Here is a 26,780-nt window from a genome sequence, read left to right as displayed (position 1 = left end):
GAGCGTGCACAGCATTCTGCCTCCCAGGCCCATTTTGGTGACGCTGGGGCACGACACAGGATTGACAACAGGGCGCACAAGGGCGCCGGCTGTCCCAGAAGGACCCGGGGACTCGGAGACGGCAGAGGGTCTGGCGGGGACACGTCTTTCCCCTTTACCTCCCAGCCACAGACATGCTCTCTCCTCCTGCCCTACTCGGGGCCGCAGGGAGGACGATGCAGAGGGAAAATCGAGGTGTTCAAGACTTACACAGCTCAGGGGCAAGACAGGAACCAGGCAGAACAGCTTTTATCTGTTTATTTAAAAACAGAATATCATTTTATATACAAATATGCACATATTTACACAAAATGTACACACTAGGACCCCAGATCTTTGGGCTCCACATCCAAAGTCCTGAGGTGGCCAGGGAGCAGGGGGTGAAATCCAGCTGTTTTCGGGCCAAGTGGGGTTTGGGTACAAAATCTAGGCATTCTGGCTGAGTGTGTTTCGGGTGGGCAAGGCAACGGTGGACCGTATCTAACCCCAGCACCCCCCCCCCAAAACTGCCAAAAGAGCCCCAAGCTAGTGACCCAGAGTTCCCTGGGGGAAAGGAGACATTCTTGCCCCCAGGGGCAGCTTTGCCCCACCTGACCCCCCTCTCCCCTGGTCTGTAATCACGACCCTTTCTCCCTTACACCAACTCTGAACCAGGAGCCCTTGTCACCCAGTCCCCGCACCTCCCCCCCAAGGGACCACAAACAACTGGGGACACAACTAAGAAAAAAGACGTGGTAGGGAAGGGACCGGGGAGCCTCTAGGGCCAGGGACCCCACCCTGTCCTCCTGCAGCCCCTGACCCAGGGGCTCACACCGTTGACTCAGACTCCACAACTCCAGGCTCCCTCCCAAGAGGCTGCCTAAATTAAAGTGTCTTAGCAGGAACACCTTTCAGAACCATGGGCGTTGGCCCCCTGCTGGGGTCTGAGCACAGTCTCTTGGTCTCTCGGGAGGGGGGTGGCTGCCCAGTGGCTGACTCCCAGGGTTGTCGGCTAGTCATACTCCAAGCAGTCCAAGCAATAACAAACATCCAGAGGCAGCGCAGATTTTCTTTCAAAGACAATTTGAAAGAAATTCAAATTTTTGTGTCTCTTATTAAAGTATTCGGAGCAGTATTCCCTACAGAAACTCCCCCAGCAGGTCTATTTATAGAAAATAGGCAGGTGCAGCAGGGCCCAGAGGCCACCAGAGGCCACCAGAGGGCCAGGGGCTTCTTCCCGAACAGGGTTAGCCTGGCAGGCCCCTGAGCTGGCCGCTTCACACTTGCCCCCGCTGGCTTTCAAGTGGAGGGAGCCCAGCTCCCCAACTCAGAGGAGGCCAGAATCCAGCTCCGACCTGTGCACCTGCGTCTGGCCCACCGTCTCCACCTCTCGCCTCCAACCTCTGCGTCATTAATACTGCTCTGGGGTCCGAGGAGATAACCTGTGCTTACAGATAGAGGTCACGCAGCCACACGACACGCCAGCAAACCCACCACAGTTCACTTGGACGCTGACATGAAGCACGGGCACATCACCCCCGCACAGGCACAAGGTCAGCGAACGCTCACACATGCACACGGTGATCTGTGCGCGCGCGCGCACACACACACACACACACACACACAGGGAAGGACTCAACCAGCAGAGCCCCCCCTTTGTCGAACAGAGGGGCTGGAGGAAAAGGTCGAGCAGTCGGGATGGGGAGCATCTTCCTGAAGAAATAGGGTGTTTAGAGAGCCCCCTCTCCCCGAACAGAAATCCCCAGGTCAGCAGAAGGAGCCAGGCTTAGGGGACGGAGGCAGGCCTGGGTCAGACCAGATGCCCCCGCCCATTGATGTAGATGCCATTGCCTGTGGGTTTGGCCCGCAGGGTCCCGTTCTCTTGGACGAAATGGTTCATGGCCTGTTTGATGCCTTCGTCCCGATCTTCCTCCTCCTCTGCCCGCCCGGAGCCTGGAGACAGCAGTTCAGTCTGGGTTTCAATCTCCCTCACCGTGGTCAGCGTCGAGTAACTACGGCCCTCCGGCTCTTCGCTCTGGACGCCAAGGGCAGAGGGCAAGTCAGGAACCGAGGCAGGGGAGCCAGACGGGAGGGGGGCCGGGTGGGGAGCCGTAGGGTCAGAGGTCAGGGGCTCAGACACAGGGGCCAGGAATGAGCGTCAGGCGCGGAGGCGGGGGAAGGAGAGCCACAGGTGAACAAAGGCACAGCCGAGGTGCCGGGCCCGAGACAGAGGGTCTGGTGAGGGGCGGCTGGCGCGCCACATCCCCGAGCAGGAGAGGGGCCTGAGGACAGTGGTGGGGACGCCGGTGGGGCCGGGGGGCCTCACCATCACAGAGCAGCTACTGTTGTCCTTGAGACTATCGGGGTGGCCCTCGGCTCTCAGCCCTACACTCTCCTCCGGCTGTGGGGCCCGGACATGGGGGAGGAGTCAGAACAGGGCTCAGCCTCCTCCGTCATCACCTCTCCCCCCACCCGACCTGTCCACCTGTCTGCCTGTCTGCTCTCCCTGACGCCCGTCCTTGCCCCCCCACCCGACCCCACCCTGGAGCCAGGGCTGACGGCGGCTTCCCCGAGCAGCCCGGGGGCCAGTGCTAAAGGGGGGCCAGGTGGACCCAGAGTGGACCCCAAAACAGCCCTACCCCCAGCCCAGGCCACGAGTCAGTGGCCAGACCTGGCCGAGGGCTGTCTGTCCTCCTGGTCTGCAGAAGGGCCCCCCGAGCCCCCCTTCCCCCCACCTCTCTTCCCCAGCCCTTCCCCTCCCCCATCCCGCTCCCAGATGCACCCGACCTTGGCACACACCTGGCTCCTGGGGTCCGAGTGATGGGAGTGCAGCCTCCGGATGGAGTTCTCCCGGGTCAGGGTCAGCTCCTCCTCACTGGGAAAGACACGCCCTTGTTAGGAGCTGAGGGTACTGGTGGCTCCCAAGGTGGGCAGGCCAAGAGCCTATGTGAGCCGGGGCTGGAGGGTGTGGGGGCTGTGCTGTCCTCCCCCCCCCCCAGTGTGAGTGAGTGGCTGCAGAGCGAGCGTGAGCCCCGCTAGGGTGTGTGTGCTTGGGGATACCCGGGCACGTGGATCTGGGCCTCCCCCCCCCCCCCCTGACTCAGCTGTGGCCCCAGCCCCCCTGGCTCCCCGAAGGACCCTGCCCAGCTCCGGTCCATGAGCTCCCCAGCCGTCAGCACCCTCCCCCCCCCCCCCCCCCCGCCTGCCTCCCCTCTCTCCCCTCTCTCCTGGGTGCTGGCCCCCACCTCCCGCTCCACCCGGCCCGGCTTTGCCCCCAGCTTAGCTCCGCCCCCCCCAGCGGCCACGACTCACTATTTCTGGGTCATCTGCTGAGCCTTGCGCCGATGGTACCGGGACATGAGCACGACCACCACCACCAGCAGGAGGAACAAGAGCGCGGCGATCACGCCCACCACCACCACTGAGGCCGACACCAGGTTCACCTGCTTCCCGGGGGCCTCCTGCGGGTCTGCGGGAGACAGGCCTCGGTCTGGGGGGGCTGCCCACACCCCCGCCCTCCCCAACCCTGCCCCCGTGTCCTCCCAACACACCCCCCAAACCACCCCCTCAGCCTGACCCTCTGCAAAATACACGCGGTCCAGCCCCCCCCCCCACCGCCCCCGCCCCCAGCTCACCCTCTCTGTCTGTCACCGTTGCCCCTCCGGGCTCTCGGCCGGGCCCCCCCCCCCCCACCGTGTCTGCCCCGGTGCTCACCAAGGATGTCCACAGTGACCCGGGAATCCCTCGAAGAGAGCTCGTTGCTGACGTGGCACACGTAGATGCCGCTGTGCTCGGGGGTCAGCGGAGGAAAGCCCAGAGTGTCCCCTTCCGCTCGCACCCCGCTGGGCAGAGGCCCGTCCAACCTGGACGACAGGGAGGCTGCGGCGGCCCGAGGCTGCCCCCACCCAACGTGCCCGGGCAGCTCTCCCCTCCCGCCCCCGTGACGTCACCCGAGCCGCTGGCTGTTCCCACGGTGCCCCTCCCTCCCCCGGGCAGGTCTGGGCAGAGGCCCCTGCTCCCTGCCGCCCAGGCTGACCCGGGCACCCCCCCCTCCCCCCCCCCCCCCCACACACACACACACGTCACCCGGCACTGGGTACCAGGGAGACACGGTATGAGGTCCACACCGCAGGACACCCCGTCCCTCTCTGGGCTCAGACGGACGGGGAGAGTGTGACCGCACGCCCCAACACCCACGACATTGCGTGGCAGGGGACCTGAACGGAGCCCGGGGCACGCACGAGGCCACACGCACGGTTCATCCGCTCACGTGTGAGAATGTGCCTGTCGGGGGCTCACACACGTGTGCACCTGACCCCTCCCCAACCCCCTGGACACCTGAGACCCGGGAAAAAGCCAAGGAACCGGCAGAGGCGGGCGGCTGGCACTTCTAAGGTGCTTCCAAGGGTCTTACAAGATCACAGCAGTGCCTTTTTGTCCTCTCCGCCTCAGGTACTCACGTACACATATAAAACATTAATATTTAAATCTTGCGCTATGTCTCGCGATTGAAGAGTTAGGGGGAAAAGCCAAGGACTTACTAGCTTGTTCCCTCCCAACGACCGCGTGCATCGTGGGCCCCCGGCTGCAAGCCCATCGTGATATTTGGTGACCACGCGTATTCTTGAGTGGGCCTGAACACGTGCCCCACTTTATCCGGGGTCCGGAATATACCGTCCCAGCCCCTAATGAGGACACGGCAGCCCTGCGAGGGAAGGACCCTGGCCGCAAGCGAGGCCCTCCCCCCGGGGCCAGGCCCTTACCGTGTCCAGTTGTACGAGGGAGAAGGGTATCCCTCGCTCAGGCACTTGAGGGTAGCCCCTTCTCTGCCCACCTGCCACAGCTTTTGGTCTTCGAGGCCCCTCACAGAGGCCTCGGTGAGGACTGGAGTGGGAGGAGGGAGGAGGAAGAAGGGGAATGAGGCTTTCCATCATCTGCTCCTCCAGGGGCCCCCTGCTCGGGCCCCACCCTGCCCTTCTCTGTCCTTCTCATCTGCTTCCAAACCCGGCCCAGCCCAGCCTGGCCGCCGGGTCCTGGCCCCCCGGCTCCCGTGTGGAGCTCTGAGCTCAGAGCCCACTGTGGTTTGTCCGGGCAACGAGCCTAGAAGTCCCTCAGCAAAGAGTCACGCTTTTTCGGAATCCCCTGTGGTCCCCCCGGCACAGTGCTGGTCGCGGAACAGGTGTTCCGTCAATGCTCCCTGATTCTCCAAAGACGTAAGCATCCTACTTGTCTTTACATTTCCTTGACAAACATTTGTCGAGGGCCTGCTTTGTGCCAAATGCTGGGTTCGTATGAATAGAAAACAGCCCTGTGCCCGGAGAGGCTCTGAGCTTAGTGCTGGGAAAACGGTATCTGCTGCGGACTGAGGACCATTCAAGCACTCAGCGTCGTGTGAGATGCTTTGCGTTCGTGGTTTCTAATTCCCATCGGAACCCTGTAAAGTTCGTATAATTATACTCCTGCTGCGGAGGAAAATGAAGACGGACAAGATTGACTAACAGCCGGTGCACGGCAGAAAGAGGGCCTGTCCGACCAGAACCAGGGTCAAGCTGTGGGGCCCAAAGCTGTCTCTCTTCGTGTGCGTCACACAGTGCTTTCAAGTCTGTGTTTATACCGGATTCTCCCAACAACCCTGTGGCGTAGGACAACCCCCTTTGTAAACAGGACACCAAAGGCCAGAGAGGTCTGAGTGATCTGTCAAGGTCATCCGGGACGGCCTCCCGGTCTTCGACCTTTGCACTAGGGGTCTCCCGGCCACACGAGGCCGCCTTTCACGATCCAGCCTGGCCAGACTGGTGAGTCTCTACCCAAGGTCCAAGTACTCACAGGCCACTTGGAGGATGTGGGTGATCCTTTGGTCCTGCAGCAGGCCAGGATGGGACACCACGCAGGTGAGTGGCTGCCCATTCATGCTGCGGCTGGGCACCAGGTGGAACTCCGAAGTGACAGCAGCTGAGCGGGAGTGCTTGAAGGAGCGGCTGGTCGCGGTGCCCTTGACCTCTGTGTCCCAGGTCACGCTGGGGGCTGGGCTGCCCTCTGCCGTGCAGGAGGCTGCCAGCGTCAGGCCCTGGCCTTCTTCTAGCGCCGGACCAGGGTTCAGTGAGGGCAGGGGAGGCACTGCAGGGGGGAGGAGGCAGGGGTCACGGTCTGCACACCCGTCCGGAGGCCCTGGCCCGTCCCAGCTCGGTCTTGCAGGGAAACATTTCCAGGCCCTGTTCGTTGTCTTACCTCACCAACGTGGACACCACCAGATGAGTGGTAGGCTTTCAGCTTTCTCCATTGTTTTGATTTTTAAAATTTTTTTTACAATGAGCAGGGATCATTTTTTAATAAAAAATGATGAAGTAAATAAAAAGCTGACCAGATAACATCTCTGTGCTAATAATAATAGCCAGCACTTAGTGAGCACTTATTATGTGCCGGGTATCGTGCTAAACACTCGATCGATGTTGTCTCATTAATCCTGCCGGCGGGCCAGCGAGGTGGGCATCCCTACCCCTGTTCTACAAGTCAGGACACCGGCGCGTTGGGGAGGTGAGAGGATTTGTCCCAGATGGTCAGCTGTTGGAGGATGGGGCCCAGATTCACACTCAGGATTTTCACCCCCAAGGCTAGTGTTACTAAGTTCCAGATCAAGGGAAACTGAAGAAGGTTCTTTATTTCTATCTTCTTGACATGAACAGCTCAAGCACAAAATGCAAAAGCCTTAAGTAGACCATAGGTCTAGGGCATCCATCGACCACAAGAGCCCACAGCGCAAAATGGTGGTTTAAAAGAAAGGTGGGGGCGCCTGGGTGGCTCAGTCGGTTAAGCGTCTGACTTGGGCTCGGGTCACGATCTCACTGTCCGTGAGTTTGAGCCCTGCGTCGGGCTCTCTGCTGATGGCTCGGAGCCTGGAGCCTGTTTCCGATTCTGTGTCTCCCTCTCTCTCTGACCCTCCCCCGTTCATGCTCTGTCTCTCCCTGTCTCAAAAACAAATAAAACGTTAAAAAAAAAAATTAAAAAAAAAAAAGGAAAGGTGATGGTGAGGGGCGCCTGGGTGTCTGAGTTGGTTGAGCGTCTGCCTCTTGACTTTGGCTCAGGTCATGATCTCACGGTCTGAGATCGAGCCCCGCATCAGGCTCTACCCTGACGGTGCAGAGCCTGCTTGCTTGGGACTCTCTTGTCTCCTCTCTCTGCCCCTCCCAGGCTGGTGCAGGCGCTCGCTCTCTCTCTCTCTCTCTCAAAATAAACAAATAAACTTAAAAATAAAATAAGGTAAAATAGAAGGTGATTGTGATCTCCAGCCACATTCACTGAAGGTCCAGACCAGGAAAAGTATGAGCCCCACTGGTCAGGCACAGCCACGCCCGTTGGGGGCTGGGTCCCCGTGGTCCATATCTCAGCCCCACATTTTAAAACCGCGGATGGCCAGGGAGGCTGCGAAGGAGTGCCTTTGGTAGAACCACTGCGGGAACTAGTAAGTGTAACTTCCAGAAGAGGAGACTGGGGGCTGGGGTGGGCGTGGGGAATGGCAAAGGTCCTCAGCTCTTTGAAAGGCTCGCGGGCAGAGGAGAGAATGAGCCTGTGCCACCTTGCTTCGGAGGGCGACAGCGACCAGGGAGGGTGGTGCAAGTCAACAGAAGAATGGTCTATTACGTGGACTCTTCCCCCAGGCTGACCGCTGTGTGCGTGGCAAGCTGCTGAGGTCACTCGGAGGGAATTTCTGGATTGGGTGGGAGGATGGACTGCGCCGGGCTCCCTCACCCCTACGGGACGCCACCTCTTACTCCCGCTCGCCCGCTGCCCCACGCCTCTCGGCGCCCCCCACCCCTGCTCTCGCCTGCGAAGCCGCGGGCGAGGGCCTGGTGGCCCCGTGCGCCCGGCACCCCACTTACCCAGCACGCGGAGCCGCAGCCGCGTCTGGAAGCTGCCTGCGGGGAAGGTGCTGACGCGACACTCGTACTCGCCCTCGTCGGCCTGCACCGCGTTGCGCAGGAGCACGGCGCCGTCCAGGGGGCTGCGTGGAGGCGGCGGCTGCTCCACGCGGCCCTCGTAGGCCGCGCTCACGTGCAGCCCGTACTTGGAGTGCAGCAGCGCGAGCTCCCGGGCGCCCTCGCCCGCGTCCACCCGAGCCCACGCCACCTGCCCCACCTGCTCGCCCGGCTCCCCTCGGTAGAAGCAGGGCAGCTTGGCGTCCTGGCCCAGCACCACGGTCACCAGGTCCGAGGTCTCCAGCTCGCCCGCCCGGCAGCGGCCTGCAGGGGGCAGACAGGAGGAGCCTAGATTAGGGGCGCGGCGGGAACCCCGGGGGGAGCACTTCCTGATGCAGACGCCCGGGGGCGAGGAGGCCACCGGAACTCCTGGAGCACTTTCTGCTTGCCAAGCGCGTTCAGTCCATTACCTCATTAGATCCACACAGCATTCCCGAGGTGGGCGTTATTATCGCCATTTGACAGATGAGGAAACTGAGGCCCAGAGAGAGGAAGTGACTTGCCTAAGGCCACGGGGACGCCGGGTGGGAGAGCCACACCCTCTCCCAGCCCAGGAGTGTGGAGGCTGCAGCTGGAGAGAGGCAGCCTCCGCCCTCAGGGAGTTCCCAGTCCTCTCACGGAAATGGGTTTTGGGCGCAGATGGGCGCAGAGACCGGGGAAGCCCTGGGCAAACTTTCACAGAAGGTTCAACCCACCAAGGAGGGGGCGGGGGCGGGGGGGGGGGGGAAGTGAACGCTTTCAGGAAGTGTGGCCAGGAGAGGAGGCAGGGATGGAAGGCAGCTGGAGGCTGGGATGGGGCACGTAGGGGGCGAAAAGGGCCCTTCGGAACATTCTTTTCATGGCTTCAAGATGACCGATCTGGATTCCCAGAGAGCAGGCCTTCTCTGTGGGAGGAATGGCCGCAACGGAGGCTCAGAGACAGGAATGACAAGTCACTGAAGACAGAAAGGCCCCAGGTCAGAAGCCCAGAGAGATGAGGTCAGGGCAGACACCCAGCGACAGGGTCAGAACGGTGGCAAGCGAGCCGGAATCAGAGGGGCAGAGACGGGGACCAGCAGGGAAGGGCGAGCATTCTGTGCATCGACAAGGACAGCATGCAGCACCCAGGGGCATCTATCAGGTCACCTTGTTTTCAAAGAAGGATCCCTTTCCTGTCTTGTCCTCATGGAACCTGAGGTCTGGAGACACATTTTGTGGACGTGTATGGAAAGGCGTGACGGTCTCTGATTTAGTGCTCAGGGGTGTGTTGCAGGCCACTTGGGGGATGGGACAGTCACCGTGGACCCGAGTCCTGCGGGAGGGCCTCGTGCATGAGCTGGGTAGGACCAGGAGGGGGAGACCCCGGAAAGGGATTCCAGGTGAGGGACCCAGAGGGGTGGAGAGGCTGGCTGGCTCAGGAAGCAGGGCGGAAAGGATGCACCTAAGGCAGGCGGTGTGCGTCCAGCAGGACAGGTACGCGTGCTTGGGCCTTGCACACCAGGGGAAGGAACTCACGGGGAGCCATCACTGCGGCAAGAGGCCAGTGGCTGTGTGCCCTCTGGCTGGAAAGCAGGGAGACTGAAGCTCCGAGACTCTCTAGGAACCCTTCATGCTGTGGGACAGGGAGGAGGGGACAGTCCTGGAGGACCCTCTGCAGGATTTGATCACTGACCAGAGAGAGAGAGAAAGAAAAGAGAGGCCGGACAAAGACAATTCCTACCGGTTCCAGGATGAGTGACGTAGAGGGGGGGCGGGGCTTGGGGAAACTCATGGTCCAGGAGGAATAAATAAATTCGTGGAATAAGGCATGTGAAACGCAGGGCTGGGGGCAGAAGGAGGGTTCTCTCTGGGAAGCCAAGAGCTCTCTGCCTTGGGATGTATATCCAGCAACTCCCCGCAGCGCGCAGCCCCTGCCTCTGGCCACACATGCCTGGCTCACCCGGGCCCCTCCCGGGAGGTGCTCCTCCCGGTGTCTGGAGGGATGACTCCTACTCAGCCTTAGACTCCGCTTAGACAACGCTTCCTCCGCCACCCCACCCCCACCTCAGGCAGAATGAGGGGCCCTCGCTCCGTCCTGCCCTAGCGCCCTGCTCTGACCTCACCACCGTAATGTATCCCCCCTGGATTGCATTTGGGCGCTTCCCGTCTGCCTCTCCCGCTGGACGGAGCTGCCCAAGAGAAGAAGCTGGGTCTCACATCACATAGGGAAACACGGTTTTCTGACTTAGGGCTCAGTGGCAGGTGGTCTGCCTTCTTGGCACATAAGGGGACCTCGATGAATGTTTATTGAATGAATGAATGAATGAATGAATGAGAGAGAGAGAGAGAGACAGGGAGAAGAAGGAAAAGGTAGAGCGAGCAGGAATGAACCTTGGGCTGGGCTGGGCAGACAGGGAGGGGGTTGGCATGGCAGCCCGGGGTGGAGGCAGGCTGGGCTGGCTACCTGGGTTTGATGCCAGAGGGAACAGCTCTGACCGCTCACAGGGAGAAGGCTGGGGCTGGATGGGGCAGTTATGGAGGGAGGAAGCGGTCCACTCGGATGGACCAGAGGGCTCCGGGGAGGCTGAGCATAGGCCAGAGGAAGGGGGTCCCGTGACCCTGTGAGCAGGGGCGGAGGGAGGGAGGGTGCTGTCGGGAGCTGGGAGGACCCAAACGGGACGGGACAGACCTGCAGGGCCAGATACCGGGGCCCTGACCTGCCTAAGCTGGTGTGGGTCCCACCCAGCCCGGCCTGGGAGTCCGGCTCACCACCCGCACCCCTCCTTGGCAGGGAGCAGGGCTGCCAAGGAAGGGCTGGAGGTGGGCTGGAGATGGGGGCTCAGCCCCAGCACATCCTCTGCTTCAAGCACTGGTTTCCGCAGGCACAGGGGTCACAAGCCCTGCTCCGCTGGGACACTCAGACCCTTCTACGGGACACCGTCGGATGGCGTATTTCCCATCCTTATCCCTATGCTTGCCAACCATCCGGCCCCTCTCCACAACCCATCGCCCACATTTTCCCCAACATATCTCTCCCTTAGGGCACAACAGACCATATGCCCGCGTCACGGTCCTCTGCGTCCCTCCCCATAAGTCCAAGATCCCCACCGCCGAGCAACAAGCCCACGCTTTGCAGGATGAAAAACCCAATAGAACAGGAGAGCCCCTTCAGGACCTCTCCCACAGCCCCCCATTGTCCTAAGTCCCCTATTCACCAGGAGCATCACAACTTCGGGCAACAGCCCCTCACACTTCATACACACACACACACACACACACACACACTCACACACAGGGGCTGCGACAGAAGGAGGAGAGAACTTGGGCTCTAGAATCCCCATCCTGGACTAAACTGGACCCAGAAGCCCAGACTCCCAGGCCAGGGCAGGCCGGCGCTGCCTCCTCCCTCTCTCCCCCACCCAGTGCCCGCCTGGCGTCAGCATGATGATGTCACCAGAGCGAAGGAGACACACCGCCCGCCTGGTGAGGTCACCCTGCGGGCATGTAGTTGCCAGGCCGGGCCAAGCCCACGGACCCTTCTGCTGCGAACTGTTCGCCGAGGCTGGTGGACTCTGCTGGCTGGGCACTCCTCCCTCTGACCGTCCCCACCCCTCCTCCCGGGAGCACAGGACGCTGGTCAGGAGCCCTGGTGATTCAGATGCCGCCACAGAGCAGCAGGCCCAGCCACAGCCGCCACCAGCCATCACCTTGCGCAAGGAAAGAACAGGCCCAACTGGCCAGACGGGATCCCTGCCCTCGGCCTCCCCCACCCCTGGCCAGGCCCCCACGGGCCTCTTTGGGGCCCTGCCCTCTGTGTACCCCGCCCGCTCCCAGACAGGCCCTCCATTCCTGGTCTGGGTTGGCTGCCTGGGTCCCAGCTTTCCTCTGTGTGGGGGGCCTGGCCTCTGATCTCAGGAGGGGAAACTGAGGCTAGCAGCTGCAGATAACAGCGTCGTTGGGCAAGGAGGCTTTCCTCTGTGAGGGGCCTTTCTCCCTCGGTATCCCCTGCATCTAGGGGTCCTGGCGACGAGTCTGTGCATGAGTCTTTTGCGTGTGAATGTCTGATCACTTTGGGAGAGGGCCTGGCGGGTGTAAGTGAGGCCGACTCCTTACTGAACTTGGGGGTGTTTTGCACTTCTAAGCGCTCACGTGTTATCGTTAGGAAGGTGTCTGTGCTCGCCTGCCTCCAGAGACAAGAGCCACGGAGTGGTCTGTGTGCAAGCGTGTGCGCGGACACTGTTCCGTGTGCGTGTGCGCGTGCGCGCTCCCGTCCCGCGGAATTCTGAACACAGGGTAAATGTTTTGATGCTGGTCCCTCCTGGCTTCCACGTGTCTGTCTGTCTTAGCTGCCCGTGGTCAGTGGTGGGTTGGCTCTGCCCCTTCGCCTCTGCGGCCCGTCTGAAGCGGAGCCAGGCACCCCTCCCCACCTCACCCCAGACTTGAGGGCAGATTCATCTCAGGCGGAGGTACCCAGAGATGAGGTCACTGTCCCTCCAGGTGATGGGAAACTGCCGTCAAGGACTCCTCAGCAGAGCAAAACAGAGGCTCACCCTCCCCTGGCTCCTCAGGCTCCTGCTAGAAGGACTCCCCCCCCTCCCCCGACCCCCCAACCACCTCCCTCGGCCCCCCAGGAGGCCTCTCCCTGGGAATCTCTGTCAGGCCTCTGCTGCTGCCACCACCAGAAAAACCAGCTCTAGCTCCGGGCCTGGGGTGAGGGTTGTCTGGTGTGGGTTTGGTGGGAAGGGAGGGTGGGGGGGACTCCTGCTTAGGGCTAGGGGGAGGGGTCCAAGCGGTCCAGGGGCTCAGGCTCCTTTGTTAACTCTTGCCTCCCCTCGCCCCACAGTGGCAGCCTCTACCAGACAGAGCTGGAATGGGTGGGAGTGTTTGGGGTAAGAAAGAACCTGGGAGGAGCCCTGAAGCCCCCATTCAAGACAGGTGACATCGACCACCCGGCAAGCCCTTTTTTCTTCCACCCTTCCTCCCATAACCTTGGCCTTGGAGGTGCTAAGGAGCCTGGAAAACCAGGAGACTCTCCGTCTGCCTTCATCCACGTCCCTCACTTGGCCCCCATCGTCCTAAGCCCCCCAGCTTAGTGACAGCTTCCCAACCCGGGCAAAGTGCCCACCCACAGATTAGTGTCTGGGGAGGGGGGCCACACCAATCACAAAGGCAGCTGAGAACAATGGGGGGAGGACAGGCCTTGAGGCAGCCCGGCTCTGGCCCAGACACAGCTCCCAGCACAGATAAGTCCCCTAAACCCCCCGGAGCCAGAGTCTGAGCCCGGCTGAGTCACGACAACAGCCACACTGTGGGTGGGAGACCCAGAATTCAGCTTCTCCCAAACTCCTGAGATCTTAGCCACCCCGCACCCCTAAATCCTGCCAGCCACCTCCCCCCAAAGTGGGGGCCAGCTCTGCCCCACGCCAAATCAACCCAGCTCTCAGGACACCAGTTACAAAGGCAAGCGAGGAGGGGGTGGCCAGAAAACGCTGGGAAAAGTTCCTGGGGCCAGAGGCTCCCCGTCCCAGGGAGAGAGAGAGACGATCCAAACCACCTCCTTCACAGCCCTCCTCTAGGAGGCTTGGTGGCCCGGCCCCAGTTCTGAACTTGACCTTCGCGTGCGGTTTTAGATTCAGCCCCTAGGCTCCTGTCCTCCCTTCCCTCCTGACTCAGCTCCCCACCCCACCCCCAGCCTTCTACTCTGCTAGCCTTTGGTCAGTGCTAGAGTAAGCTTTGGAGGCCGGAAAGCCCAGGCAGTCTCTCCTCCCGAGGCCTAGCTCCCTACAGTGGCTGTCCTCCTCAGCCTGGAGGACTCCAGGGCCCCGAGATGATGCTCCAGAAGCTGGGACCGTGCGCTGTGCCACAAACTCCTCACCACCATCTCTGTAGCTGGGGTCCTCTGAGCCCAGCCCCCGCGAAACACCCGGGTGGGACCAAGGTCACTGGGGCCACGGGGCTTCCCTTGTGATTCTCCTAGTCCCCGCTACCTTGGGTGGGGAAGCTAGCTTCCCTTTCTGGCTTCCCTGGGTTAGGGTAGGTCCTGCAGGAAAGGGCCTGCCCCCCTCTGTAAACAGGAACAGAAAAGCAGGGATGGGGGTCCCTCCCTTTCTAGGAAACTAACCTCAGGTAGAAAGCCGATCCTAATCCTTGGAGGGCACAGAATTCAGGGCAGCCCCCCCTCCCAACACTCTGGCCCTACAATCGGGTCCAGACAAAGAGCTAGAAACTAGCATCCCACTGGAGGGGTGTCTGTAGATTTGAGCCAGTCGCTGCAGGACAGGAGATGGAGGGAGTAGGGAGGGGACCTTACCCGGAAATTCATCCCATTAAGGAGAGACAAAGAACTGTGGTGTCAGGCACCTCCCAAGCCTGGGCTCCTCTCCCTGTCAGGGGTGGGGCAGGGCCCTGGGGCTCAGAGCTCTAATGGCCCAGGAGTTGGGGGGGGGGGCACTGATTTGCAGCAGGGCAGGGGCGGAAGGCAGCATCCGGCATAAAGCTACCTTGGTCCCCACTGAGAGATGGGCCAGGACCCTTCCCCCCCCCACCCCCACCCCCCCGCCATGCCATCACCGCAGCCAGACTGACCGCCTCTTCCTGCACCCAGCACCCCCCTTCGGTCAGCGGCTGGACAGGCACACCGCCACAGGACTGCAGAGCTGGAAGGCCCATAGAGATCCCAGGGTCCGACCTCGTGGGCTGCCGAAGTCTACGTTCTTAGTTGCCAAAGGTCACCTAGCAAATGGAGACCAGAAATGGGGCCACAACACAAGCCTCCGGACTCCCAGCCCAAAGCTCTTTCGGAGGCAAGATCTCCGGCTTTCTGGGGGCTTCCACAGAGAGGAGCCAGAAGGGGGGCGGCAGTGGATGTGGTCGTCAGGCTGGGAACCTGGGGCCCACGCTGCAGGCCTCAGAGCACCCTCCAGCTCTGTGCAGGTCCTCGCAGCCATGGGGGGGGGGGGGGCTCACCGGGCCCCAGTTACCCCGGATAATTCTGGAGTTAGGGTGCCCCCGTAGCCACGGCACCTGTCCATCGGGCATTGGGCAAGGTCGGGGTGATGCCCTGACTGCAGGAGGTCTCCTCTCCCCTTCCCTGGGCTTCTCTTAGAAAGAACAGCCTCACGTCCTGGAAAAAGAAGGCAGGACCACGTCCCGTTTGCCACCGCATCTCCAGCATTTAGTCCCCTGGCTGTGCCCCGTGCACACTCAGACCTACTAGCCTTTAACAGACTGGAGGCTGGGAGACCCGGGACACTCGCCCTGGTCTTGCTGCTAACACTGAGTCGTCTTGAGACGTCGCTTGCCTGTTTGTCTCAGTTTTGCTGTCTGTAAAATGAGGCAGTTAGAGCGGCGGCCTCTCTGACCCTTTCCATGTCCTGAGACATTGTGGCTCCACTCTTCAAGGGTGGCCAGGTCCCCCAGAAAAGTGGCTGCCCTCTGGCCCCAGCGACCAGACCCCACCCTCTGGGCCTGAGCAAGTGAGGAGGGTTGTCTGGAAGATGGGAGTTAAGGCAGGGGTGGAAAGCAGAGGGGTTGGAGCTCAGGACCCTGTGACTGGAGACTGGCCGATGCCCTTGCATCCCCCCTCCACTATAAGATCAGACAGGAGCAGTGCCCCCCCCCCCGCCCCCATCTGTGCCTCATGCTCCTGACAGCTTCAGCTGGTGACGGAGAAGGAATCCCTGCCGGGCCCTGCTGGACAATGACACTTCCTTGCTCCTGGGCCTATCCAGACAGGGCTCTGTCTTCCCAGGACAAAGATTCCCCAGTTACTCATTACTCTGGAAAGAGCCTAGGGAATCCCACTGTGGTGTCACTGTGCCTACACATGCTTAGACACACGCACACACACGCATTCTGTCCCCCACTCTGGAGATTGTCAATTCCTGTAATTTACATCTACTACATACACATTAGACAGGAGTAACAGAAGGCATCCAGATGAGAAAATGAGGAGACAGGGAATAAACAAAAGGAGACCACACCCTATCTAGAAGCTACTCTACCCTAGACCTCCCCTCATCTAAGCATCACCGCCCCCATTAAATAGTGTCTCCAGGGAAAGAGAGGGGCCCGAGGGAAGGCGCCCCAGCTCCCCCCTTGTCTCCCAGCAGGTGCTCCAAAGCCGGTGCTGTAGGACCTCATAAGGAGAAGGGAACAGAAGGGCCCTGGCCACGGTCTGGGCATCAGGCTTCCTGTACCCTGATGACTGCTGACACCAGCTCCGCCCTGAGTCAGCCCAGCTCCAGTCAGCACTTCTGGAGCCCCGGGAGCAGGCGAAGGAGCCTCCAGGAAACCCTGGGGTGAGAGGGTCCCCCACCTGTGCCACCTCCCTGCCCCACCTGCACTGGGTCGACACGTCCACTCCCCGGGCTGAGGCAAGGCTGTAGCAGAGGCGGGCAGGGCCCCCAGACGCAGGGCTGTGGCCTGGGGCTGGAAGAGGGCGCGAAGGGAAAGAGTGAGGCTGGCCCTTCTGGGGGCGCCATCGGCGGTGGGGGGGTGGGGGTGGGAGAGAGAGATTGGTTGCTCAGTCCAGAGTCAAAGGGAAGAGAATGTTTAGGTGTGCGTGTGTCCGTGTGTGCGTGTGCGTGCGTGCGTGTGCGTGTCTGTGCTGGCTCGGGCTCGGAAGCAAGGGTCCCGATGGTTCGGGCAAGTCCTACCTGGAAACGATAGCAGCAGCAGCAGCAGCAGCAAGGCCTCGGGCCCCCGCATCTTGGCTCCCAGGGACAGGGGCATCGGTGGAAAGGCAGAGCCGCCCAGTGTTTCTGACGGTCCCCTGAGTTCTCCCTGGGAGCCGGCTCTAGAGCTGGGTAGGGCGCGACCCGGAAGGCAGGAAATTGCGGAGTCCTCAGGCACTGCCTCGCCTGCCTATCCCTCCGGGGTCTCTGCTGGGGACCCAGCCCTCCTCTACCCGCCCAGCTCCGGCTACCCCCGAAAAGCCGTGATCGGGAGCTCCGAGCTCCCCCAGAGCTGCTTCCCACGCCGTGGCCAACGACGACGGCAGAAACCTGGGAACCTGCTCAGCAGGTCAGAACAGGTGCGTCTCCGGGGGTTGGGCCTGGCACGAAGACGTACCAGCCACCGCCCCCACGGCCTGGGCTAGCTAATGGGCGCCAGGGAGGGAGGGCAGGAGGGAAGGACCCGGCGGTGGTGGTGGTGGCGGCGGGGCGGGGGGGGGGGGGTGGGGGGTGGGGGTGGGATCCCATCGTCAGCTCCAGGCTTCACCGGGCAGTGTGGCAGGGGCTGGGGAGGGAGAGGCAGGGTGCGGGGGGCGGGGCAGGAAAAGGCCCAGGGTGGCTCAAAGAGGGAGGCACCAGGCCAGGAGGAACAGGGGCAAGGCCCTTGTGGGTGGAAAGGAGCCCAAGCATCCCACACCCCAGCCAGCCTCGCTGCCTCCCGGGGGCCTTGCCAAGTTCCCCAGTCTCCTGCAGGGGCTCGGCTTTGAAGCTGAGAACCAGAGAAGGGCCAGAACTGGGAAGTACGGGACTGGCCTATATACCTCTTGCTTTAGGTGAGAACAGAGGCCCAGGGAGGGGAACGGCCTTGGAGGACACACAGCTTAGGTAGGAACACGGTTTTCTCAGACGCCTGTATCCTCAGACAGGGGGCTGGTTCCAAGACGCCCGAGAAGGAGCTTAAGTGACACCGTCCCCAATGCCACCGTATATAGAAGCTGATGGACTGACCAAGAAATGAGCCCCACGGGTTCCTGGCCTCCCTCGCTGGATCCTCTCTCCACTTCAAGGCCTCCTCGTCACCTGGCCAGGAGTCCCCAAAGTGCACCAGCCCAACACTCCACGGTCATTTTACCCTCTTATCCCACAGTCATGGGACAAGACCACATGTCTGGACTTTGCAAGGTCAAGCTCGATTTCAAATACTCTGCCCCTGTATCCCTGTAAGTTTATTCCTACCTGTAAGCCCCTGGGTTTCCATTCCGGATGCACACAATATAGCCGCCAAGTGACACAAGACCTTGCTGGCCAATGTGGGATAGCCAGAGGACGGGGGCAGGCTCTGAACTCCCTGAAAACTGAGTGACGAGGAGCCACAAGCTCACTGTCAGACTGGGGCAAAAAAAAAAAAAAAAAAAAAAAAAAAAAAAAAAAAAAAGTACTGAGCTAAACGTGAGGAAAGAAAAAAAAAAAAAATATATATATATATATAGGTTACAATTTGCAGCAGGACCCTTTTGTCTGGCCGGAGGCAGGAAACAGGGTTCGAGAGCAATAAGGGAGGGTCACTTTGCTTAGACTGTGCTCTCCACACCCCACATCCCCAACTCTGTCACAATCTTATTCATCTTTCAAAGCTGCCCTCACAGGTCACGTCTTCCGTGGGGCTTTCTCAGCGCCTCCCACCCAAAATGGATCTTCCTCTGTCCTTCCCCAGCCTCTGTTAGTCCCTTTATTATAGCCTGTGCGCCCATAATTTGTGCACATCTTATCTCCTTGACTAAATGTAAGCTTCGGTTTCAAGAAACATGGATTGGGGCCTGCTGCGTGCCAGGGACTCAGTTAAACGTGTGAAACCGGGGGCCAGGACGGGCAGCTGTAGTCCGTGAGCTCCTGGAAAGTCAGGCCTGTTTTATAACCTTTGTTGCAGTCGCCCAGGCCCGCACGGGACACACTTCTGTCGAGGGCACGCGTTTGTGAATGAATGGATGTCAGTGTGGAAAGGGTGGTCAGGGAGGGCCAGGGAAGGGGACACCCCGACTCTCCCAAACCTGAGCCGTCACCCGGACTCTAACCCTGGCCTTACGACCATGACCCCAACTCTTGGCAGTGACCTTGGTAGTGACCCCTTCTTCAAGGGCTATTTCCGGCAGGCCCTCCTCAAGGGCCAGTCCAGATGCCAAAACTCCCCAGCTCCTCTCCACCTCCACCTTGGCAAACCCCTTCCCCTCTTTAGGACTCAGGTCCCCACCTGTGCCAGGGGAAGCGGCCTCACCCCGATGCTGCTTTGAGATGCAGTGTCGCAGGGGTGGGGTAGGGCCAGGGGCTATGGGAGGGGGGAGCATCCTGTATTATAATTATAATTATCACACCTCGGATCCTATCGCACAGTTTCCTTCCCACGGATTCACCCCTCCTGGTCCGGGAAACCACCGGAGAAACCGAGGCATGGGGTGGGGGTGGGGGGGGCAGGGGGACAGCAGTGGGTTTCCAGTTCTGGTTCCGTATCTCCTCAGCCTTCCCATGCACGATACGCCCCCAACCCCGCCACAGTGCAACCAGTCAGGGAGTCTGTGAGCCCCTCGTCCACTCACCCCCAGCTCCAGCCATGTGGAGAGCTGACGGGAGGCGGGACTTGCCCGAGGTGTCGCTGGGGCCGAGGACCCAAGGTGGTCCAGCCAGGCCCCTGCTTGAAGTCGAAGTGTTGCCCTCCCTCACCAAACAAATATCCGTCTCCAAATCTCTCTGCTCCCTGGGCCATCTTGCGTGTCTCACAAGGGCCATGCGCTTGGGGGACAAGCCCTCATACGCAGGCCTTTCTGTCCCTCTTTTGGGATGAGTCCTGCGGAAGGCAGATTCTACGGCTGGGGCTGGAAGAAAATCCTGGCTGCGGAAGCCTTTCTAGGCCAGTGCCTGGTATCCTGCCCTCCGTTCTTTGCTCCCCATCGAACCCCCATTCCCCTCATGCCTCGCTACCTACCTTCCTCCCACCCACATTCTGGGCCCGAAGAATGGGAACAATTCAAGCCGCGGTGGCATCGTTAACGTGCGTACGTGTCTGAGCGGCGTCACCGGGCCTGCCTGCCTCAGTTCAATTACGGACACTTAGTGAGCACCGCTGAGCACCAGGCTCCAGGGAGGGGACGGGGCCGCAGAACACACGGCCCCTGCCCTCCGCGAGCCCCTCCGTTGGGGGAGGGGGCCGCGTCGGCCGGCAGACGCCACGTCCCGCCACCGTGCGTTCCCTTCGCGTCCTCGTGCACGTGCCGGGTCCAGGCTCAGGGCTGTTTCCGCGAGCGGAGCTGCAGATGCTTACCGTCCTGTGGCCGGGCACCCGCTTGCAACTCCTGTCTATCCCCGCGGCAGGCTGCACACCTAGGCCAAACCGGTCGGGGTGGGTCGTGCTGAAAGTTTTGTTTGTGTCAGTGGGACTGGGAGGTGAGTCAGGGAGGGACGAGGAGGGGTGGGGTGGGGTGGCGAGGAGAGTGAGAGCGAGGGTCAGGCTGAGCGAGGGGGAGGAGGAGCGGACACGGGGGTGGGGGTGGGGGTGGAGAACCTTGGGCTTTGGGAGAGACGGGGTAGTCCAATCAGAGTGGACCGAGTCGGAGGGTGGACGGCGTGTCTGCGACCCAGTCCTGCCCGGCTGTGTGGCCCTGCGCGACTCGAAGCTGCTTCCGATGCGCTCGTCGCCTTGGCTTCTGCACTTTGCACAGAGAGGCTTTGGGGGCGCTGACCGACACTGTGGCAGAAGATTCCCGACACGGGGTTTGATTCCTTCCCCCCGGGATCGCGGCTCCTTCAGGTAGAGGCTTCAAGCTCATTTCTGCTCCTTCCGGGGCTGCCCCCCTCACACAGAGGCTCCCGCACAGAGGAGGGGTTCCCGGAGCTTTTCTGCCACGGAGACACCCCTTCGCCCCCCACCCCTGCAGCCGGAGCTTCGCTGTGCCCACTGTTAGAATGGTGGCACCCAGTTTTCCGGAAGGTTTCATCTAAACGTTCCATCTGGCACGCGCTCTGCTGTTCCCATTCGCCCTGTTCTGCAGGCCCAGGGATCCCGGGTACCCAGCCCCGGTCCTTCAACGACAACCACACTTCCTGGTTGCCTCACAACATCCCTGGGAGCCCAGGGGGCTGGGTTTGTTTGCCGCTAAAGAGGTCTAAAGCTGGGGTGACCCACCCAGGGCGACGGCTCAGCTAGAGGCGTGCCCGTGGGCTCCGTTTCTCAGTCGGCCTCCACGTGCGCAGCCCCACCTGCTGGCTGTCACCCCCTGGACCCCCCAAGCGTCTGCAAATACATGATCGTGAACTCAGGGACCTCGAGCATGGGGTAGGAGACAGATGCCCTTATTCTTTGACCCCCCTGTCTCTGGATGGGCTGGCCCTTTTAGAAGGCTCTAGAAGTGGGTGCTGGCAGGTCTAGGACAAGAGTCAGAGCCCTCACGGAGAGCAGAGTCTTTGGAGCAGCAGCGAGAGATGTAGCAGCAAAGGAGGAAGTAGGAGCAAAGGCAGGCAGGATCCTGAGAGCTCGGACCCCAAGCGGTGCTCCCCATGCATCCTCCCAGTCTCCATCCCAACCGCGGAGGCTCCTCCTGGGAAGCCTGGCTGCCAGGAATCATGGGGGGAGCTCCCCAGGGGCCAGACAGGTACCTTCAGGTGCTCCCGGCCTTTGGGGCTTCTGCTCCCCTCCAAACAGCGGCCTGGATGCCCAGGGCAGGGTGCCTGTCCAAACCAGACAGCCACCCCCCGCCATCAGTCTGAGCCCCTGTCACCACCCGGCACAGCTGCCCCAGCGGAAAGCAAGCCTCCAGAGGCCCTGCCATCAAGTGTCCGCCTCGGACCAGGCGCTGGGGTGGCAGGACGGCTGCAGAGCGGAAAATGGCCCCGCGAATCCAGGAGACCAGAAGGCCCAGCGCGGGGAGAAGCCTGGAAGGGCTGGGAGCTGCGAGAAGAGTGGAGAAGCCCCTGAGGGGAAAGGTGGATGTTCTCGAGGGGACACAGGAGCAGAGAGGGGCCGAAGCTGACAGAGCACGGGGGCCAAGGGGGAGCGCGGCACGGGGGGCGGGGAGGGGGGAACGGGGAGGAGCTGGGGACTCCCCGTAATTTGAGGGCACATCTTCTTTTGAAGTTTGTTGGCACAATCTTCCTTCTGTGTGGCCTGGGAACATTCACCTGTCCGTCTTGTAAACCCGAGCTCCCTCCTCCTCTCCCCTCCAAGCCCCAGGTGGCCTCAGACCTGCGGCCAGCCTGTTTCCATGGCCAGCACTCAGCAGCCGCGTGCCTGCCCTGGTCAGAGGCCAGGACGCGTCACAGCCGTCGAGGGGCCCAGTCCCGGGCGCCCAGGTTCCATCTTGGTCTGCGCCCCCTACCCCTCCCCGGCCCCCAGGAAGCAGGGGCCAGGACTTCCGGTTTCCGGCCGTCCTGGGGCAGCACGACTCGTTCTTGGCCTTGCTCCCGCCACACTTGGGAGACCTGGACTCTATCCTGCATCGGTTTTCAGCCCCACACACAGCGAGGTCGGGAGCTTGAGAAGTCCGGGGAGGCAGAAGTGCAAGCTGAGCAGGCCCCCCACTCCCCTGCTGGGCATTCCCCGCCCCCCACAACCCCGCACACCCCAAGATGCATGCGTGCCTTCCCCTTGCAGGCACCCCTAAGTGACTGCCCTCCAGCATCACCCCGAAGCCTTTTTGAACCCCAGTTGCTCCTTCATTTCTAGAAGTGGCATAAAAAAAGGACTAGGGATCAGGAAACAGAGCGCGAGTTCCTTCCTGCGACAGTTTGCAAGATCAGGTCCATAAAGGAAAGGATAGAGGAGTAAAGACCGGAATCTGTCTCCGTTTGCCTGTCAGCTTCCCTCCCTGGGCCTAGGCCTCCACCCTCCAAGGTCTCCTGTGGGGAAATCCTACTCCCTGAAAAGGCCCCGAACATCGGAGCTCCCTCGGGTCCTCGTTAGTCATCAATATACCCTCTGACTGTGCCCAGGGGCCCCACACTGAGTATACAGTCTAGAACACAGCCAAAGGGGAGAAGCCTGGTCACTCCTGGAAGGTTCCAGAGCTCCTTGAAGGAAAGTCAGATGGTTGCCTCTGTTCAGTGGGGGAGCGCGGGGGGGGGGGGGGGGGGGGGAGGGGCAGGAAGAGCAGACTTGGAAATGGTGACAGATCTCAAGGCACACACAGTAAGACCAGGTAGAAACCTGGAGAAAGAAAGGAGTTGGGGCAGAAACACACACACACACACACACACACGGAGTAACAGAGGGGCGTAATTCAGAGACAAAGACGCTGAGACAAGGCCTGAAGCAGAGACACAAAGACCCTAAAGAGAAGTTTCTGAATGCCTAGGTGTCCTCATCTACCTGAGTTTCAGCCACTCAACAGTGGGACCCAACGACGTTTCCTCTTCAATACCGCCAAGTCCCTTAAATATTCAAAATTTGGGGGGCACCTGGGTGACTCAGTCAGTTAAGCGTCCGACTTCAGCTCAGGTTCATGATCTCGTGGTTCATGAGTTCGAGCCCAGCATCAGGCTCTCTGCTGTCACCACAGAACCTGCTTCAGATCCTCTGTCCCCACCCTCTCTCTCTCCAAAATAAACATTTAAATTTTTTTTTCAAAAATTCAAGATATTCCCCATCCTTACCCCATCTCTCCACCGTTCTCCAGTTAGACTGATGCCACCCCCCACCCCCCACTCCGTCTGCTGACAGGTCCACCTTTTCTCAAACCCCTTCCAGCTCGTGTCACAGTTACAATCGGATGAGCTCTCAAGATCTGGCCTCTTGCGGTCTCTTTTCCCGGCCATTCCTCTGCCTTTCTGTTTATCCGTGTCCTTATTCTGGCTGATCTGAGAGCAAAGCACCAGAATTAGGGCCAGGGAAGCAGGGAGCCAGGAAGACAACTGGCCAGAGTGAGCTGTGGGAAAAAAATGTAGAAAGGTCAGAGGACAGTAGAAGAGGCAGTGCGGGCCGGCCTGAAGGGTGGCACAGCCTGGGACACATCGGCAGAAGGAACTGAGCAAGTCCTGAGCGGGCGGCTGAGTCCTGAACAATGCTGAGAACCGGGGATGGCTCCAGGGCCAGACTGAATTTAAGGGAAGGAGAAAAGAGAGTTTTCTGAAGACAGATTGGGTACAGATTTGGGGCTGGGACAGACATCTGAGACTGGGAAGCTGGGCAGCGGGCATCCTTGTACCAGAAATGGCCAACTGGGACCAAACTCATGGGATCAGGTCAGGACTGTGAGACTTTCAGAATGATCTGCCCTAGCCCCCAGCCCTGGACAGACATCGTCCCGGGATATTATTAGCAGGTGAAAGCAGGTCCAGAAAAGGAGGGGCCCTTGTGGCTGCCCTTCTCCTGTTCTCTCAAAGTCCTTTGTCAGGCCTACCCTTCACTTTATCCTAATGCCCCTTCAGCTTCTGGATCACTGACAGGGTCATCATAGACCACTTTAGATACTGCTCTGGGTATAAAATAAGTCATACAAAGGCAGACTGGCTTGTGTTTTTTCTTTTCTTCCTGTCTTTTATTTCTTCCTTCCTTCCTCCATCCCTGGCTCCCTCCCTTCCTTCCTTCCCTCTTTCTTTCCTTCCTTCTTTCCTTCCTTCTTTCCTTCCTTCCTTCCTTCCTTCCTTCCTTCCTTCCTTCCTTCCTTCCTTCCTTCCTTCCTTCTTCCCTCCCTCCCTCCCACCCTCCTCTCTCTTTCTTTCCCCTAGACTCTTTTCTACCTCCTCCAAACTATGGGCTTGGTTCAGACTAACCAAAGGAGGTGGGAGTCCTGAGCAGCTCCTCCCCTGGGTCTATGTCTGGAACAGCAGTGGCTAAACACCTCAAGCTTCTAGATGGCCCTGGAGGGGGTACCACCAAGGAGGATGTGGGGTTCAGGCTCTACATCCAAGCGAAATGCAAACCGCTGAGGGCTCAGAGCCAGGGTGGAAGCTGAGGGAAGGAACACAAAGCTGTGAGAGAGAAGCTGGAAAGGCCCCTGGGGTGGGGAGTTCCCGGCTCTACCCAGGAGAGGCAGAAAATGACTCTGGCCAGGGGCGCCTGGCGGGCTCAGTCAGTAGCATGTGACTCTTGATCTTGGGGCTGTTAAGTTCAAACCCCACCTCGGATGTAGAGATTACTTAAAAATAAAATCTTTGGAGGCGCCTGGGTGGCTCAATCGATTAAGCATCTGACTTTTGATTTTGGCTCAGGTCATGATCTCACGGTTTGTGTGTTCGAGCCCAACGGCTGGGCTCCATGCAGGGCATGGAGACTGCTTAAGATTCTCTCCCTCCCTGTCCCTCTACTCCTCCCCTGCTCTGGAGTGCACGCTCTCTCTCTCTAAGAAAGAAAGAAAGAAGAAGAAAGAAAGAAGAAAGAGAAAGAAAGAAAGAAAGAAAGAAAGAAAGAAAGAAAGAAAGAAAGAAAGAAAGAAAGAAAGAAAGAAAGAAAGAAAGAAAGAAAGAAAGTAAGTTAAATTAAATCTTTGGGAAAGAAAAAAAGAAAAGGAGTCTGACAAAATGGGCATATAGGCCCACAAGGCTTAAGTGAAATGACCACCCCGCCCCCCCCTCGTCCCAGGCAACTCCTTGCCTAAATCCTAGCTGGTTGGAGGCTAGCCAGTCAGAGCAGTCTTAGGGAGAAGGCTGGCTTTCAGATTTCAGTCGGGGATGTTAGCAGTTGGGGATTTTCTAGAGATTTCGTTACCATGATCTGGTAAAACTGAGGATCATCTCCGCCAGACTCCAGGAAAGCTGGAATTGGGGGGGGACGGGGACTTTCGAAGCTCTTACTGGTTCTCGGCTTCAAGGACAAGTGGGAAACGGGTCTCATAACCTTCCAGTCTCTCCGCGCCTTCCCGCACATACTGTTGCCATGCTGTGTGCTCAGAGGACGTGTGCTCAGAGGACGCGCACCATCAGACCCCTGAATCACAGGTCCTCCCCACCTGCAGTCCTGGTCTCCCTCGTGCCTCCATTTCTGGGGCGTGATGGGGCACGAGCTGATGTGTGGAGACCACAGGCGACGATAGCAGCCATCACCCGCATTTGCAGCCCAGGGCTGGGGACACACGACCGGTTTCTGTGCTGGGAGCAGAAATCTGTCTGCATTGGCTCCTGGGGCCCAAACTCCTCAGCTTGGATCCGGGCCTCTTGGTCCCTCACTGGGTCCTGGAGGGACAGAGTCAGGAGGAAGGGCAGGGGACCTGGCTGGAATTAAAGGGACATACCAGGGAGTAACAGATGCTTGTTTTTCTGTTCTTCTGCCCCCTCCCCCACTACGCCCCCCTCCAGCTTCCAGGGCTGGGCAGCTGCTGGCCTGGATCTTCTCGGGAGAAACTCCCTGCCCTTAACCTCGAGTTCCAGATGCCACAGCACCTCAGTTTCCTTGCGAGCCTATGAGGCGAGCTGAAATAAGGAATTATTCTTCCCGGGACACCGTAGTGGAAAGTTCTCCAAGTTTCAGGCATTCCCCCTCACCCCCAACCCAACCCCGCCCCCCAACGCGCGCGCGCGCGCGCGCGCGCGCACACACACACACACACACACACACACACGCACGCGCGGTGTGCCCTGACAGCAGGCTCTACTACCCTCTAGTGGCCAGAACAGAAAGGACGCTTCCACCCAGCCCACCGGGATCTTCAGCCTCTAGCAGGGAAAGTCGTCTGCGAGACGCCTGAGACAGAAAACCCACAGCACAGTTTATAAATGAGAAAAGCTGAGGGTGCCCGCGGTCACCCCGAGAGTCAGGGGCACGGCTGGGACCAGAACCCAAGTCTCCTGACTCCCACTTTCACGCCCCCTCTTCCCCTCCCCCAGACTCATCCCGGGGGAGGGCAGGTGCAATTGGAAAAGGGTGTCCCTCGTCGCCCCCCGCAGAGCCACGCCTGCACCTCAAATCAGCTCGCGGCTTTGATAACGGGAGTCCGTCTGAGGACCTGGCCGCCCTCTGACAGTCTTCCAGGATTGTTCTGGACTTCGCGCAGCTCCCGTCGCCGCGGTGACAACACCGGCCCTTCCCTCAGCTACCCGGGTCTCCCGGTCTCCACGGTAACCGGTGCTTTGCGACCTTCGGTTTGCAGCCGGTCGCGCTGCCAGTGCGGCAGTGGTTGCTGGACGACGGCGGCGCGTGGCAGGGACCCGGGCGGTTCCTGGGGGGCAGGTGGGGGGA

The 26,780-nt window shown here is 60.2% G+C and overlaps 1 protein-coding gene across 3 annotated transcripts; it reads right to left on the bottom strand.

Annotated features, from left to right (window-relative positions):
• Nucleotides 1-283: 283 nt before the first annotated feature.
• On the bottom strand, nt 284-16,932 carry NECTIN4 (nectin cell adhesion molecule 4). 3 transcript variants are annotated; one of them, XM_058701483.1, is made up of 9 exons: nt 16,607-16,932; nt 7,896-8,255; nt 5,845-6,135; nt 4,782-4,902; nt 3,733-3,881; nt 3,331-3,487; nt 2,806-2,893; nt 2,345-2,419; nt 284-2,053 (listed from the first exon to the last, which is right to left on the bottom strand). In XM_058701483.1, exons 1-9 carry the CDS (start codon nt 16,680-16,682, stop codon nt 1,829-1,831), a joined length of 1,542 nt encoding a protein of 513 aa, XP_058557466.1. In that variant the 5' UTR covers nt 16,683-16,932; the 3' UTR covers nt 284-1,828. The 3 variants fall into 3 exon arrangements, with proteins under 3 accessions (XP_058557466.1, XP_058557467.1, XP_058557468.1); XM_058701484.1 differs by having other exon boundaries at nt 2,818-2,893; nt 16,607-16,930; XM_058701485.1 differs by lacking the exon at nt 2,345-2,419 and having other exon boundaries at nt 2,818-2,893; nt 16,607-16,931.
• Nucleotides 16,933-26,780: the final 9,848 nt, after the last annotated feature.

Source organism: Neofelis nebulosa, chromosome 15 (assembly GCF_028018385.1).
Source record: "Neofelis nebulosa isolate mNeoNeb1 chromosome 15, mNeoNeb1.pri, whole genome shotgun sequence".
In the NCBI taxonomy this organism is placed as follows: domain Eukaryota; kingdom Metazoa; phylum Chordata; class Mammalia; order Carnivora; family Felidae; genus Neofelis; species Neofelis nebulosa.
Note: the sequence above shows the minus strand (reverse complement) of the source record. Positions and strands in the feature narration are given on the sequence as shown.

What these genes read in the sequence shown, in the direction of transcription:
- NECTIN4 (XM_058701483.1), bottom strand. Translation starts at nt 16,682, where the DNA reads ATGCCCCTGTCCCTGGGAGCCAAGATGCGGGGGCCCGAGGCCTTGCTG. An exon ending in GCTGCGGCTCCGCGTGCTGG is followed by an intron (nt 6,136 to 7,895) that starts GTAAGTGGGGTG and finishes TCCCCCCTGCAG; the next exon opens with TGCCTCCCCTGCCCTCACTG. An exon ending in CAGCAGATGACCCAGAAATA is followed by an intron (nt 2,894 to 3,330) that starts GTGAGTCGTGGC and finishes TGTCTTTCCCAG; the next exon opens with TGAGGAGGAGCTGACCCTGA.